This window comes from Natator depressus, chromosome 2 (assembly GCF_965152275.1).
Source record: "Natator depressus isolate rNatDep1 chromosome 2, rNatDep2.hap1, whole genome shotgun sequence".
In the NCBI taxonomy this organism is placed as follows: domain Eukaryota; kingdom Metazoa; phylum Chordata; order Testudines; family Cheloniidae; genus Natator; species Natator depressus.
In genome coordinates, this window is record NC_134235.1 from 200,700,173 (window position 1) to 200,715,151 (window position 14,979).

The following is a 14,979-nucleotide window of genomic DNA, read 5'->3' on the forward strand; positions in this document are numbered from 1 at the left end:
CAGAGTTGTATCTGCTTCTTTTAGTGACAAAAATAAATTTTGATTGACCTTTGCTATTCTTCGCCCTGCAGGAACCCACAAAACTCAGAGAGAGTGAGCTGGATGTTATTCCTACTTGCCTATAAATCATCAGAATTGTTTAAAAAGTTCCAATTACAGATGAAATCAGTTACCACTATGTAAAGTCATTGACTATAACAGGTATTGCAAATGCATCATAGAGGGCACAGTCTGAAAGGAATAGGTTTGTATAGGTGTAACTGAGAACCTGATTTGTCCTGTTAAACTGATATTACAGGAAACAACCACAAACGAGTTTGACTTTTGGAACCTAGGTTGAGTTTGCTGGGCTGGCAGAAAATAATACCTTTACTTGTGTACTGAGGTCAGTGTGATATGGAAATTGAGACACAATAGACACGGAATCCCACAATGCCATTTGTAGAGTGACTTCAGAGTAGAAACATAGTTTAAACAATTAAAGAGATCTTCATAAATCTCATTCCTGTCCCCCTAAAAAGCCCAATAAATAAACCCAAGGTTTATCTCCCTAAATCATGTCATTTGCAGTTTCATCAGCATAACCTTTTAAATTATTGATTATGATCAAAGTTAAATAAAGTAGGTGCAGTGGATCAGTATCAGCATGTTAATAGGGTTAATAAGAAGTCAGCTTTACACTTTAGGTTACAATAGATTCACCCACAAAATTTCATATATATCCAGTGTGTTTGCAACAGATGTAATGGGTGAAGGGGCAGGTAGGAGGAAAGCTACCCAGTTTACCTGTTCAAACATCTAGCGGCACACAAAATTCAGGGCTTGTCTGCAAAGTGGAAAAAGCTTTGTTTGTGGGGTAGATGGAGCCGCTTGAAAAATGTGGCCTGCAAAGTTGGCAAAAAACAACACCCAAATCTTGAACAAATATGCATTAACACACATTAACATTTATTCTTTGTTTGGACATCTTTTTTGAGAAGAGTTGCTGCAGATGAAATGGTGATCTATAATTCGTTATGTATCTTAATTGAGTGAATAAATGTAGGGCCCCATTCTGCATACCTTTTGAATGCAGAGATTTTGTTATTTTTGTTGTACCATAAATATAACATAGTTTTGTCAGAATGTCCCTAGACACAATTTTTTTTTTTACTGCTGTTTGTTTTTCTCAAATGTTTATTTTTCTCAGGCATGCACATTAATTCCTATAGAAGAAAAGTCTGTTGTCTTTGAATTGCTTACGTTCATGGACAATTACATCATAAATGTATTGCTATAACTATTCCTTGAGATCTTTTATCAAAACAAATCTGTCATTTGTCTTTACAAAAAAGCTATAAAAAATTTCAGAATGTGATTGGTCCAGTATGAATAAATAATTATTGGAAGAAAACTGCCTTAAAGTATGTGAAAACATTAACAAACTTCTTGATAAAGTAGGTTTTGGAGTGAATTGGTGAAAATATCCAGTATGATATCATTTTATAGGCCTTAGGCATTGATAAGCCAATTTTATTACCAGTTGTGGAGGAGTGCCTGGTGTCAGAACTGGTCAGAACTGAAAATGACTAATTCAGGGTAGACACATGCCAAACTGGTGATTATTCTAATGTTAAGAGTTCACCCAGCCACTACCAAGATAAGGCCAGTATGTATCACCATACTGGTTAACAAGAAGCAAAAAACAGTCTCCTTAGGCATTCCAGCTCCTATCACCATGCAGACATCAGTTTATGATGAGAGGTTACTGAAAAACAGATTAATCATATATAAAGTTCTTCCAATCCCAAAGGATCAGTCACTTCCGCAGGTCAATATATAACTCAGATCTTACCCCAAAATTGTGCTTGTAGCTAATCCTTTAGTAACTAAAAACAACGAGGAGTCCTTGTGGCATGATCATGCCCAAATAGATTTGTTAGTCTCTAAGGTGCCACAAGGACTCCTCATTGTTTTTGCTGATACAGACTAACACGGCTACCACTCTGAAACTATACAAACTAAAAGTTTTATTAGTAAAAGGAGAGTTATTAAATGGTTAAGGAATCATATACGTTACAATTGATTTTCTGAGTTTGCAGGTCAGAATGATAGCAGTGATGTTAAATCTGCTAGGTTGGCATAAGTTTCTCTGGTTCACCCAACAGGTTGGGGGTCATTCAGTAACTTTGTTCAAAGCTTTCCTAGATAATCCCAGTTCAGAGAGGAGAAGCAGGAATGAAGACAAAGCAAGTGATGTCACCGCTTGCAAGTTAAATCCCAGCTCATGCACCTGGAAAGTTCCTCGCCAGTATGGAGTCTGGGCTTATATGTGCATGGAAAGTTACTAGTAAAAGATGGAGACTTCAATCACATGGCCTCATCACATGTCCTTGCATGCTTTGCTGAATCATAGAGGTAGCCATTGGCTCCGTGCTGTCTGAGATGTCCTCAGGAAGGGCTCATGAAGAGCTGATTCCCTTCAATGGCCCATCACCATATGGATGGCCTATATACCAGTGAGAGCTAGTCTGAATGTAAATTTGTCTGGGGGGGTGTCATCCAGGAACAACACATGTCTGAGATACAAATACAGAGCAAATGTTCATAACTTCAGATATAAAGATAATACATGCATGTAAACATGATTATCATATTTAGCAGATTACACTTTTCCATTGACAGTTTACATGACATACTCTTATCAGATTTAGTGAAATGGTGCAACAATAATGATACATTAGTGATTGTAACAGTAGTGTACACTTGGTTATCATTCTTTTTATAAAGCATCACACCAGTTACTATGGTAATTATGTGCAGTACGTTTATAGGGTAGAAATAAATCAGTAGTCATGTTTTTTCCATTGTAATATATATTTGGTTCTTTTACTTTAATCAATTCAGATATATTTTAAAGAGAACAAATGGTCTGCTTATAAACAAAACCACTCTGTCAGTTAGTAAATTACTCTTATCAACAGTTCCTAAGGGCTGGTCTATACTACACAGTTAGGTCACCTAAGCAGTTTATGTCGACCTAATTATGTCTGTGTCTATACTACAGCCTTCCTCCTGCTGATGTAAGTGCCCTACTACACCAACATCATAACTCTACCTCCATGAGAGGTGTAAGGCTTATGTCCGTGTGGTAAGGGCGATACGGTCTGTGTAGCCACTGCATCCCTTACATTGGCTGTCTTGTCAATTTTATGTCTGAAGCTGTGAAATCGACAAGAAAGCCAGGCACCTAGAGCCCCGCTGCCCTCACACCTGGCTGAGAGCCAGGGGAAGAATGGACCTGCTCCCAGTTAGGAGTCAGGGTGAGAAGCCCCGGTGGCTTCGGACGCCGCTCCCAGCTGAGAAGCCCTGGTACCTTCAGACCCTTCTCCCTGCCTGGAGCTGGGCAGCCTTGTCAATTTCATGGCTCCAGAGCTGCCAGTGGAGCTGAGAGACTGGGCTCTCAGCTCCCCACACTGCCCTTCTTAGGTTGGTGGAAGCGCTCCTGGTGAGGTTGCTGCAGTAATTAACTGTGGTTGCTATAAGATGATCTAATCTAGGTTGATTTACATTTCTAGTATAGACATACCCTAAGATTATCACTTTTTTATTCCAATACTCAAATCAAATTGCTTCCAGGTACAATAGTCCTATAATTAGCACAATTTATAGTGCTCTTAGGGACCAAATAAATACGTAAAACACTGCTACTTACTTTACTTAAGATCTTTTTCTTCTGGAATATATTTGTGCAAAAATAAGTTTTTTTTTCCCCTTCCACCTATTTCTTCCTTCATTCTTTAGAGATCCACCCACGTAGAGGGCATGTAGACCTTTGTGTCTGCAATCCCATCAAAATCATTGGTACTCCACTCATGTGCAAGAGTCCATGTGGGCATGTCACTTTGCAGGTGCCGAGGCTTTTATTAATAATATTGCTGCTTAGAGGTGTTGTGAGAGGGAAGTTTATTTTTGTTAAACTAATTTGTGAGGGGAGCAATTAAATAGTATTGTGTATATATAGGGCCATATTTTTGCCCTCTCTTTACGGATTACTCCTAACTGGTGTGAAGAGAAATTTCATTGCTCAAGACTATAGTATAGCTCTGAATCTTTATTATCTGAGAATAGAAAATTTTAAAAGATTTGATTATGGCCACTTAATTCTTCATTTCATTATAAGACATTGTGTGAAATCTTGGCCCCCCTGAAGTTGATAACAGAACTCCCGTTGACTCAGTATCTCTAATCAGCTCACAAGATGTTGTCCTATTGTCTGTTCATTTAGTTGTGATTGTTGAGCAATCATTTAGATACTAAACAAAATAATTATCTAAGTACAGACTTTGCACGGTAGCTTATTTAGATAATAAGACACAAGGATGGTTTTGTGACACCATTAATTCAGTTGTGTTGTATGTAAGGAACAAGGTGAAGCCGAGTGCCTACACAATATATTCTTTCTTACCTGTACATGCAGAAAGAAAATACTTTGTCCTGGTTGGCTGAAAACAATTATGTAAGGCTGTTTATCTCCTCGGAGGTAATATTGAGAGGCAATACAATGTTAACAAATCATATTGCCTATGGATATGCATGCATCCTGATTTGTCTGCAGCAGAAGTTTTGTGAAACCATTGCGTAGTTTTTTCTGGATGTCCAACTCCCTTTAGTTTACACGGAAAAGCTGTTGAACTTTTCATGGCTAAAGTGGGAGATGTTTCCAAATATTTGTTTTGAAGGTATTCAAAATTGATGTAAGAATATAGCTATTAATCTCTTATTTGATTGAACATCAAAATTCAGCTACTGTTAACCTTGGTTAATATTTACCTCTAGAAGAAAGAGATTGTTATTCACTACAATAGAAGTCCATATGTGCTTAATATGAAATAGTTTGAAGGGTGTGAACAATCTTACTAATTGATGCTAAGCATATATATCACTATATAATCAGAAGAGTCAGAAACCATTAGGGTTTTATTACTCCTTCATATGAATATACTCAGAAAAGGCATTATAGGAGAAAAAAACTATTAATTTCTCCTATTTTTTGTTTGTTTATATGTGAAGAATAACATGGTATATGCCATATTGCAGTACAAGGATCTACATATCAAGTGTATTACAGTACAAAGCCCAAAGGTTTTGCCTATGAGAGAACTTGGAATATTGCTGAGGAAAACGGGGCATCTGTCCTATGAATCACTTACTCTTTAAGGGCTTGATCCTCTTTCCATTGAAGTAATTGTGGGTTTTACCAATCTAAACAGGATCAGACCCAAAGTGATGCCTGATTTTTTTAAGGGGAAAAAATATGAGGATGAATAAACTATAGGTCTTTTGTGCTTGCTCTCTCTGGAACTTAGTTCTGTGGTCCACTTCAGTGGCGTATGTAGCAGTGACCACACACATGCTCAGAGAGGACTCTGTCTTTTTTAGTGTTGAATGTTTCACATGAAATGGGTGTGAAAAATGGCAGAAGAAAGTAGTGGTTAAATGAATTTAATTTGTCATTTACAGTAGATGGTCACACCCTGGCTTTCCCTGGGCACTCAGTAATGTCCTAAATCAGGCCTCAGGTGCTTATAATCAGTACTTCTTTGAAGATTCCACAGCAGTGGAATTTTCTGCCAAAATTTTTCCTTGCCACAGAATCTGAGCTTTCATTTAAAAAAAAAAAGAAATCAGGCCTCGAGTTTGCAAAGATCAGTTTGAAAATGTGCACCAAGTACCAACTGATGCAGTTACAGTTTGCAGAGAGTCCAAAACAGTAGCTAAGATGTCTGAATTTTCCCAGTCATCATAAGGGTGTTAATGTTAACTCTGAAACCTAAAGATGGCAACATAAAGCCAAACATTAACCATTTAATTGCTGATAACGAAAGGAGAAACATACAGCTAATGTACTTACCCCACAAACACTGCCTTATGGTCCTCCCTAAATATTGAAAAGGCCCACCTATACCTTACTCAGCTGTCAAAACCTTTTACTTCTGACCCTGACAGCTTCCTAATGCAGTTTGGCATTATCAATACCAAATTCTGCAGCCTACTGAAAGTTGAAAATGTAGGAACAGCATAAAACAAACAACACAGAGGCTATTTTACTGACTAAATGCAATATTTCAAATGAATAATGCAATTACTCTCCTCTCTATTTTTAATTTATATAAATCTGCCACAGAATTTCCACCAGTCTGTTGCAGAATTTAGGTGAAGCTTGCTCTAATGTATGTTGGACCTTGTTTATAACTGTGGTGCTGATGCCACTGTCTCCTCTCAATATGAACTACTTCAAAGACCTCACCAATCCATACTGGGCCTCCTCTTGCATGAGTGCAGATTAGTGATGTTCTGTTTGATGCAGCACACTTGATTGGTTTGTTTGTGAAACTGTGCCTTAGTGGGTCATAACTGAGAAGGCCAAATTCAGGACAAACTGCTGAGAAATAGGGCAAACACACCCCAAAATGGGTGGTGGTTATTTTATAAGATATACCAAACTAGCCACAAAAGTAAACTCCTGTTTCACCCACATTGGCTAACAAGAAAACATAAAGGTAGTTTCCTCAGGTATCCCAGTTCTTATATCACCACCAGAAACACTGGATTCAGAGATGAGTGGTTCTTTACAACCGGTCTCATAAAATAATAGGTTCTTCTGATCCCAAAGGACCAGCCACACACCCAGGTCAATCTATAACTTAGATCTTACCCAAAAGATTGTGCCCATCCTTTAGTATCTAAAATCTAAAGGTTTATTCATAAAAAGAGAAAAAGAACGGTCAGAGTTAAAATTGGTTAAAGGAATCAATTACATACAGTAATGGCAAAGTTCTTGGTTGAGGCTTGTAGCAGTGATGGAATAAACTGCTGGCTTAAGTCAAGTCTCTGGAGTACATCCACAGCTTGGATGGGTCATTCAGTCCATTGTTCAGAGCTTCAGTTTATAGAGGTAAACAGAGGTAAAAAGCAGGACTGAAGACCAAAATGGAGGTGTTTCCAGGGTCTTTTATACCTTTTGCCATGTAGAGGGCATCCCATTGTTCTTACTGTGGAAAATCACAGGAACAAGATAGAGTTTGGAGTCACATGGGCAAGTCACATGTCCATGCATTTTGCCTAGTCACAGCAAGACATTCCATTAAGTGTAGATAGACGTCTCCCATGGTACATTGTCAGTTAAATGTTCTTTCAATGGGCCACTCAATTTGAATAGGCCCTCCAAGATGTGCTGGCTAATTACTTCATGGGCGTTACCCCAGGAACAAATCTTTGAAATCCAAGTATAGAGCCAATACTTATAACTTCACATACAAAAATGATACATGCAGACAGATAGCATGATCATAACCAGCAAATCATAACCTTTTTATAGACACCTCACTTGACAACATTTGTACAAAATTTGCTGCAAATATATAACAGTGGTTGCAACAATGATTGATGTGGTCATATTTTAATCAGATAACGTCGCAGTTTGCTATTGTGTTTTATTTATATACTTGCTAAACTACAATAGTTGATCATCTGCAGTGGGTTTCATCATCAATGCAGATTTAAGGGACTTATCTACAGGCTTGAAACTGCACATTATGTGGGAGTGGGGAATAGAGTTGGAAGCAGGTGGAGGAAAAGTCTTTTATTCTGATTTAATTAAAAAGGAGGTGATTGCTGTTACCAATAGCTAGCGTTCTCAACAGAAGGAGGTTCAGACAAATTGCTAATTAATTACCGTGTTAAATCTGGGATTTTAAACCAGACAGGTAATTTTATTCAGGAATAATTTGTCATGGGCGTGGTTCTCCATTTCTGTTCGGCCCCTTTATACACTCCAGTCTTATAAAAAGAATGTAAAGGTAGCAGGTCACCCCAAGCAAGGAGTTTCCCAGGATAGGAGTTTTTTTGCTAAAGGAGAGGCACAAAGGTGGCATAAGGCCAAAGTTACCCCTCCCTTCCATTCTTGCACCATATGGAGCCCAGGTGCAATTGAGAACCAGGGCCAGTATCTCTTAATTTGAGTAAGTCTCACTTGTCATGTAATCTAAATATAAATACGGTGCAGATTTTAGATTTGAGAGAGAAAGAAGGAAGTTTAAACAGTCATAGAGTGATAGGATTTAAGGCCAGAAGGGACTCCAGATCATCTAGTCTTACCTGTATATCACAGGTCATTGTCACATCCAGCATCTGCACATGAAACCCAACAGCTAAAATTAGACCAAAGTATTTGAACCCACAGGAGACTAACCTATTATGTGCCACAGACAGAGAATGGGAGGGACCAGGGTGCACCCAAGCCCAGGGCCCCCGCAATGGCAGGGAATTGAGTAAATGAGACATACTCAGGTAATCCCAGCAAGTGACCCGCACAGCATGCTGCAGAGGAAGGTGAAAACCTACCAAGGTAACTGTCAGACCTGGGAGAAAATTCCTTCTCAATCCCACATATGGTGATCAGTTAGACCCTGAGCATGTGAACAAGAACCAACCAGCTAAGCACATGAGACAGCAGCTTTCAGAAACTAGTAGTTCTGGAAAAACACCTACTTTTTCTCACCAGCCACTTTAACTTCAAATAAACAAACTGCTGAGTCAGCACAGGTTGAACTAGCCCATGGTTCATTGAAAACCTCTGGCAATGTCTTAATACAGGGATCAGCAACCTTTGGCACACGGCCCTCCAGGGAAATCCACTGGCAGACCGGGACAGTTTATTTACCTGCAGCATCCACAGGTTTGGCCAATCGCAGCTCCCACTGGCTGTGGTTCGCTGTTCCAGGCCAATGGGGATTGTGGGAAGTGGCGTGGGCTGAGGGATGTGCTGGCCACCGCTTCCAGCAGCCTCCATTGTCCTGGAACGGTGAACTGTGGCCAGTGGGTGCTGCAATCGGCCGAACCTGCAGAAACTGCAGGTAAGCAACCCGTCCCAGCCCACTAGCGGATTTCCCTGATCGGCCGCATGTCAAAGGTTGGCAATCTGTATATTAATACATGTGGTACAGGGAAAGTTTTATTCAGTTAAAATATTTGTTTATGGTTTGTTCATACGTAAAACATTTTGCAGTTTGAAAATAACAATGAATTTCAAAGTGATGGTTCATAATGAGACAGACCTAATTGTTGGATTCTGGATGTATTTGGTGTTTAGCCTTGTGTTTTTGTTAATGCCTCTGAGACATTCATGCATCTCAGCTGATTTATATGGTTTGGTTTTCCTTATTGATGTAACAGATTAAAATTATGTCTCCCATTCCCATTAGATCTGAAACACTCCTGTCAATCTCACCTCCAGCTTTTTTTGTTTGTTTGTTTGTTTAAAACACTCCCAGTCACTTCTCTTGTATGAAGGGGGGAAAAAAGCGGGGGGACGGCATATTTTAACCTGCTTGCTCCTTGACTAGATTGTATGTTGGTGTTTGTGGAATGGGATAGTTGAGAGGTTCATCAGCCTTCTAGATGGGGCCAATTCATTTAATCATAAATAGGCTCTCACTGTTTCACACCATAGAAGCCTGTGCCAAGCCATGAAAGAGATTGTATGACACAGAAGTAGCACCACTTTTGCTTGGTTGGGACCTTAACGGTTATTTTTACTATTTTTGTTCGTTTTGTTTTCCAGGGTGTTCTTTGGCTTCCCCACCCCATTTTATTTTCTCTCTATCTCCATCCAAAAGACAAGCCAAAATTTCATATATAGACCTAAATAAGGGGTCAGTTATGTTAAACACCCCCTGAAGTCAGTAGACTAGTAAGTGCTTAGAACCTCTGAAAAGCAGGCCCCTTATTTAGAAGGCAAAATATGGATTTATGAGCTTACTTGAGGCATCCAAGTTTAAACATTATGGCCCCTGAATTTCCTGAGATCTTTCAGATGAAGGAGGCTGACTACATGCAGGTTCTTCCTGTCAGTTTTCTAGCTTGTTCAGAGGGGGGCTTTCCAGCTGGGTGGGAAGCACTAGTCACTCCTCACAGTAGGGTAATATGCTGTCTATATATGTTAATGCTCAACTTAACAGCCACTCTTATTGTTTTCTGTTGTTGAATTTTCAGTGAGGAATCATCCTCCATATATAATCTAAGGGTATGTCTACACTACGGAATAAGGTCGAATTTATAGAAGTCGGTTTTTTAGAAATCGGTTTTATATATTCGAGTGTGTGTGTCCCCACAGAAGTGCATTAAGTGCATTAACTCGGCGGAGTGCTTCCACAGTACCGAGGCTAGAGTCGACTTCCGGAGCGTTGCACTGTGGGTAGCTATCCCACAGTTCCCGCAGTCTCCGCTGCCCATTGGAATTCTGGGTTGAGATCCCAATGCCTGATGGGGCTGAAACATTGTCACGGGTGGTTCTGGGTACATATCGTCAGTCCCCCCTTCCCTCCCTCCCTCCGTGAAAGCAAGGGCAGACAATTGTTTCGCGCCTTTTTTCCTGAGTTACCTGTGCGGACGCCATACCACCGCAAGCATGGAGCCCGCTCAGGTAACTGTCACCGTATGTCTCCTGGGTGCTGGCAGACGCGGTACGGCATTGCTACACAGTAGCAGCAACCCATTGCCTTCTGGCAGCAGACGGTACAGTACGACTGGTAGCCGTCCTCGTCATGTCCGAGGTGCTCCTGGTCGCCTGTGTGAGGTCGATCAGGAGCGCCTGGGCAGACATGGGCGCAGGGACTAAATTTTTAGTGACTTGACCAGGTCATTTTTTTTTAGTCCGGCAGTCAGTCCTATTGAACCGTCTTATGGTGAGCAGGCAAGCAATATGGATTGCTAGCAGTCCTATTGCACCGTCTTCTGCCGAGCAGCCATGAGATGTGGATGGCATGCAGTCCTTCTGCACCGTCTGCTGCCAGCCAAAGATGTAAAAGATAGATGGAGTGGATCAAAACAAGAAATAGACCAGATTTGTTTTGTACTCATTTGCCTTCTCCCCTGTCTAGAGGACTCATTCCTCTAGGTCACACTGCAGTCACGCACAGAGAAGGTGCAGCGAGGTAGATCTAGCCATGTATCAATCAGAGGCCAGGCTAACCTCCTTGTTCCAATAAGAACAATAACTTAGGTGCACCATTTCTTATTGGAACCCTCCGTGAAGTCCTGCCTGAACTACTCCTTGATGTAAAGCCACCCCCTTTGTGGATTTTAGCCCCCTGAAGCCAACCCTGTAAGCCGTGTCGTCAGTCGCCCCTCCCTCCGTCAGAGCAACGGCAGACAATCATTCCGCGCCTTTTTTCTGTGCGGACGCCATACCAAGGCAAGCATGGAGTCCGCTCAACTCACTTTGGCAATTAGGAGCACATTAAACACCACACGCATTATCCAGCAGTATATGCAGCACCAGAACCTGGCAAAGCGCTACCGGGCGAGGAGGCGACGTCAGCGCGGTCACGTGAGTGATCAGGACATGGACACAGATTTCTCTGAAAGCATGGGCCCTGCCAATGCATGCATAATGGTGCTAATGGGGCAGGTTCATGCTGTGGAACGCCGATTCTGGGCTCGGAAAACAAGTACAGACTGGTGGGACCGCATAGTGTTGCAGGTCTGGGACGATTCCCAGTGGCTGCGAAACTTTCGCATGCGTAAGGGCACTTTCATGGAACTTTGTGACTTGCTTTCCCCTGCCCTGAAGCGCATGAATACCAAGATGAGAGCAGCCCTCACAGTTGAGAAGCGAGTGGCGATAGCCCTGTGGAAGCTTGCAACGCCAGACAGCTACCGGTCAGCTGGGAATCAATTTGGAGTGGGCAAATCTACTGTGGGGGCTGCTGTGATGCAAGTAGCCCACGCAATCAAAGATCTGCTGATATCAAGGGTAGTGACCCTGGGAAATGTGCAGGTCATAGTGGATGGCTTTGCTGCAATGGGATTCCCTAACTGTGGTGGGGCCATAGACGGAACCCATATCCCTATCTTGGCACCGGAGCACCAAGCCGGCGAGTACATAAACCGCAAGGGGTACTTTTCAATAGTGCTGCAAGCTCTGGTGGATCACAAGGGACGTTTCACCAACATCAACGTGGGATGGCCGGGAAAGGTACATGATGCTCGCATCTTCAGGAACTCTGGTCTGTTTCAAAAGCTTCAAGAAGGGACTTTATTCCCAGACCAGAAAATAACTGTTGGTGATGTTGAAATGCCTATATGTATCCTTGGGGACCCAGCCTACCCCTTAATGCCATGGCTCATGAAGCCGTACACAGGCAGCCTGGACAGCAGTCAGGAGCTGTTCAACTACAGGCTGAGCAAGTGTAGAATGGTGGTAGAATGTGCATTTGGACGTTTAAAGGCGCGCTGGCGCAGTTTACTGACTCGCTTAGACCTCAGCGAAACCAATATTCCCACTGTTATTACTGCTTGCTGTGTGCTCCACAATATCTGTGAGAGTAAGGGGGAGACGTTTATGGCGGGGTGGGAGGTTGAGGCAAATCGCCTGGCTGCTGGTTACGCGCAGCCAGACACCAGGGCGGTTAGAAGAGCACAGGAGGGTGCGGTACGCATCAGAGAGGCTTTGAAAACCAGTTTCATGACTGGCCAGGCTACGGTGTGAAAGTTCTGTTTGTTTCTCCTTGATGAAACCCCCCGCCCCTTGGTTCACTCTACTTCCTTGTAAGCTAACCACCCTCCCCTCCTCCCTTTGATCATCGCTTGCAGAGGCAATAAAGTCATTGTTGCTTCACATTCATGCATTCTTTATTCATTCATCACACAAATAGGGGGATGACTACCAAGGTAGCCCAGGAGGGGTGGTGGAGGAGGGAAGGAAAATGCCACACAGCACTTTAAAAGTTTACAACTTTAAAATTTATTGAATGACAGCCTTCTTTTTTTTGGGCAATCCTCTGTGGTGGAGTGGCTGGTTGGCCGGTGGCCCCCCCACCGCGTTCTTGGGCGTCTGGGTGTGGAGGCTATGGAACTTGGGGAGGAGGGCGGTTGGTTACACAGGGGCTGTAGTGGCAGTCTGTGCTCCAGCTGCCTTTGCTGCAGCTCAACCATACACTGGAGCATACTGGTTTGGTCCTCCAGCAGCCCCAGCATTGAATCCTGCCTCCTCTCATCACGCTGCCGCCACATTCGAGCTTCAGCCCTCTCTTCAGCCCGCCACTTACTCTCTTCAGCCCGCCACCTCTCCTCCTGGTCATTTTGTGCTTTCCTGCAGTCTGACATTATTTGCCTCCACGCATTCGTCTGTGCTCTGTCAGTGTGGGAGGACAGCATGAGCTCGGAGAACATTTCATCTCGAGTGCGTTTTTTTTTCTTTCTAATCTTCACTAGCCTCTGGGAAGGAGAAGATCCTGTGATCATTGAAACACATGCAGCTGGTGGAGAAAAGAAAAGGGACAGCGGTATTTAAAAAGACACATTTTATAAAACACTGGCTACACTCTTTCAGGGTAAACCTTGCTGTTAACATTACATACATAGCACATGTGCTTTCGTTACAAGGTCGCATTTTGCCTCCCCCCACCGCGTGGCTACCCCCTCAACCCTCCCCCCTCCCTGTGGCTAACAGCGGGGAACATTTCTGTTCAGCCACAGGCAAACAGCCCAGCAGGAATGGGCTCCTCTGAGTGTCCCCTGAAGAAAAGCACCCTATTTCAACCAGGTGACCATGGATTATATCTCACTCTCCTGAGGATAACACACGAACGGATGTTGCTTGAACGCCAGCAAACATACACTGCAATGCTTTGTTGTACAATGATTCCCGAGTACGTGTTACTGGCCTGGAGTGGTAAAGTGTCATACCATGAAGGACGCAATAAGTCTGCCCTCCCCAGAAACCTTTTGCAAAGGCTTTGGGAGTATATCCAGGAGAGCCGCGAATGCCAGGGCAAAGTAATCCTTTCACATGCTTGCTTTTAAACCATGTATAGTATTTTAAAAGGTACACTCACCGGAGGTCCCTTCTCCGCCTGCTGGGTCCAGGAGGCAGCCTTGGGTGGGTTCAGGGGGTACTGGCTCCAGGTCCAGGGTGAGAAACAGTTCCTGGCTGTTGGGAAAACCGGTTTCTCCGCTTGCTTGCTGTGAGCTATCTACAACCTCGTCATCATCATCATCTTCTTCGTCCCCAAAACCTGCTTCCGTATTGCCTCCATCTCCATTGAAGGAGTCAAACAACATGGCTGGGGTAGTGGTGGCTGAACCCCCTAAAATGGCATGCAGCTCATCATAGAAGCGGCATGTTTGGGGCTCTGACCCGGAGCGGCCGTTCGCCTCTCTGGTTTTCTGGTAGGCTTGCCTCAGCTCCTTCAGTTTCACGCGGCACTGCTTCGGGTCCCTGTTATGGCCTCTGTCCTTCATGCCCTGGGAGATCTTGACAAAGGTTTTGGCATTTCGAAAACTGGAACGGAGTTCTGATAGCACGGATTCCTCTCCCCATACAGCGATCAGATCCCGTACCTCCCGTTCGGTCCATGCTGGAGCTCTTTTGCGATTCTGAGACTCCATCATGGTCACCTCTGCTGATGAGCTCTGCATGGTCACCTGCAGCTTGCCACGCTGGCCAAACAGGAAATGAGATTCAAAAGTTCGCAGTTCTTTTCCTGTCTACCTGGCCAGTGCATCTGAGTTGAGAGTGCTGTCCAGAGCGGTCAAAATGGAGCACTCTGGGATAGCTCCCGGAGGCCAATACCGTCGAATTGTGTCCACAGTACCCCAAATTCGACCCGGCAAGGCCAATTTAAGCGCTAATCCACTTGTCAGGGGTGGAGTAAGGAAATAGATTTTAAGAGCCCTTTAAGTCGAAATAAAGGGCTTCATCGTGTGGACGGGTGCAGGTTTACATCGATTTAATGCTGCTAAATTCGACCTAAAGTCCTAGTGTAGACCAGGGCTTATACACACCATTTTATTAACATTGAAGTAAAGTTGCCTGGATCTATAAAACGTGATCTCAAACTTAGATTGCAAAGAGTGGCTGAAGGATGTTTTCTGTTGTTTAGAAATGCTTACATTAATTGATGATCTGTTAATGGTTGTTCTAAATTTGGTATT

At 43.0% G+C, this 14,979-nt stretch overlaps 1 protein-coding gene across 1 annotated transcript; it reads right to left on the minus strand.

Moving 5' to 3' along the window:
- Window positions 1-12,766: 12,766 nt before the first annotated feature.
- LOC141981687 (uncharacterized) lies at window positions 12,767-14,611 on the minus strand. Its single transcript, XM_074943321.1, has 2 exons — window positions 13,881-14,611; window positions 12,767-13,301 (listed from the first exon to the last, which is right to left on the minus strand). Exons 1-2 carry the CDS (start codon window positions 14,461-14,463, stop codon window positions 12,781-12,783), a joined length of 1,104 nt encoding a protein of 367 aa, XP_074799422.1. The 5' UTR covers window positions 14,464-14,611; the 3' UTR covers window positions 12,767-12,780.
- Window positions 14,612-14,979: the final 368 nt, after the last annotated feature.

Excerpts from the sequence above, each read along its gene's own strand:
- LOC141981687 (XM_074943321.1), bottom strand. The coding sequence starts at position 14,463 with ATGCAGAGCTCATCAGCAGAGGTGACCATGATGGAGTCTCAGAATCGC. Across the intron at positions 13,302-13,880 it reads AGGCGGAGAAGGGACCTCCG|CTGCATGTGTTTCAATGATC; the intron begins GTGAGTGTACCT and ends TTTCTCCACCAG.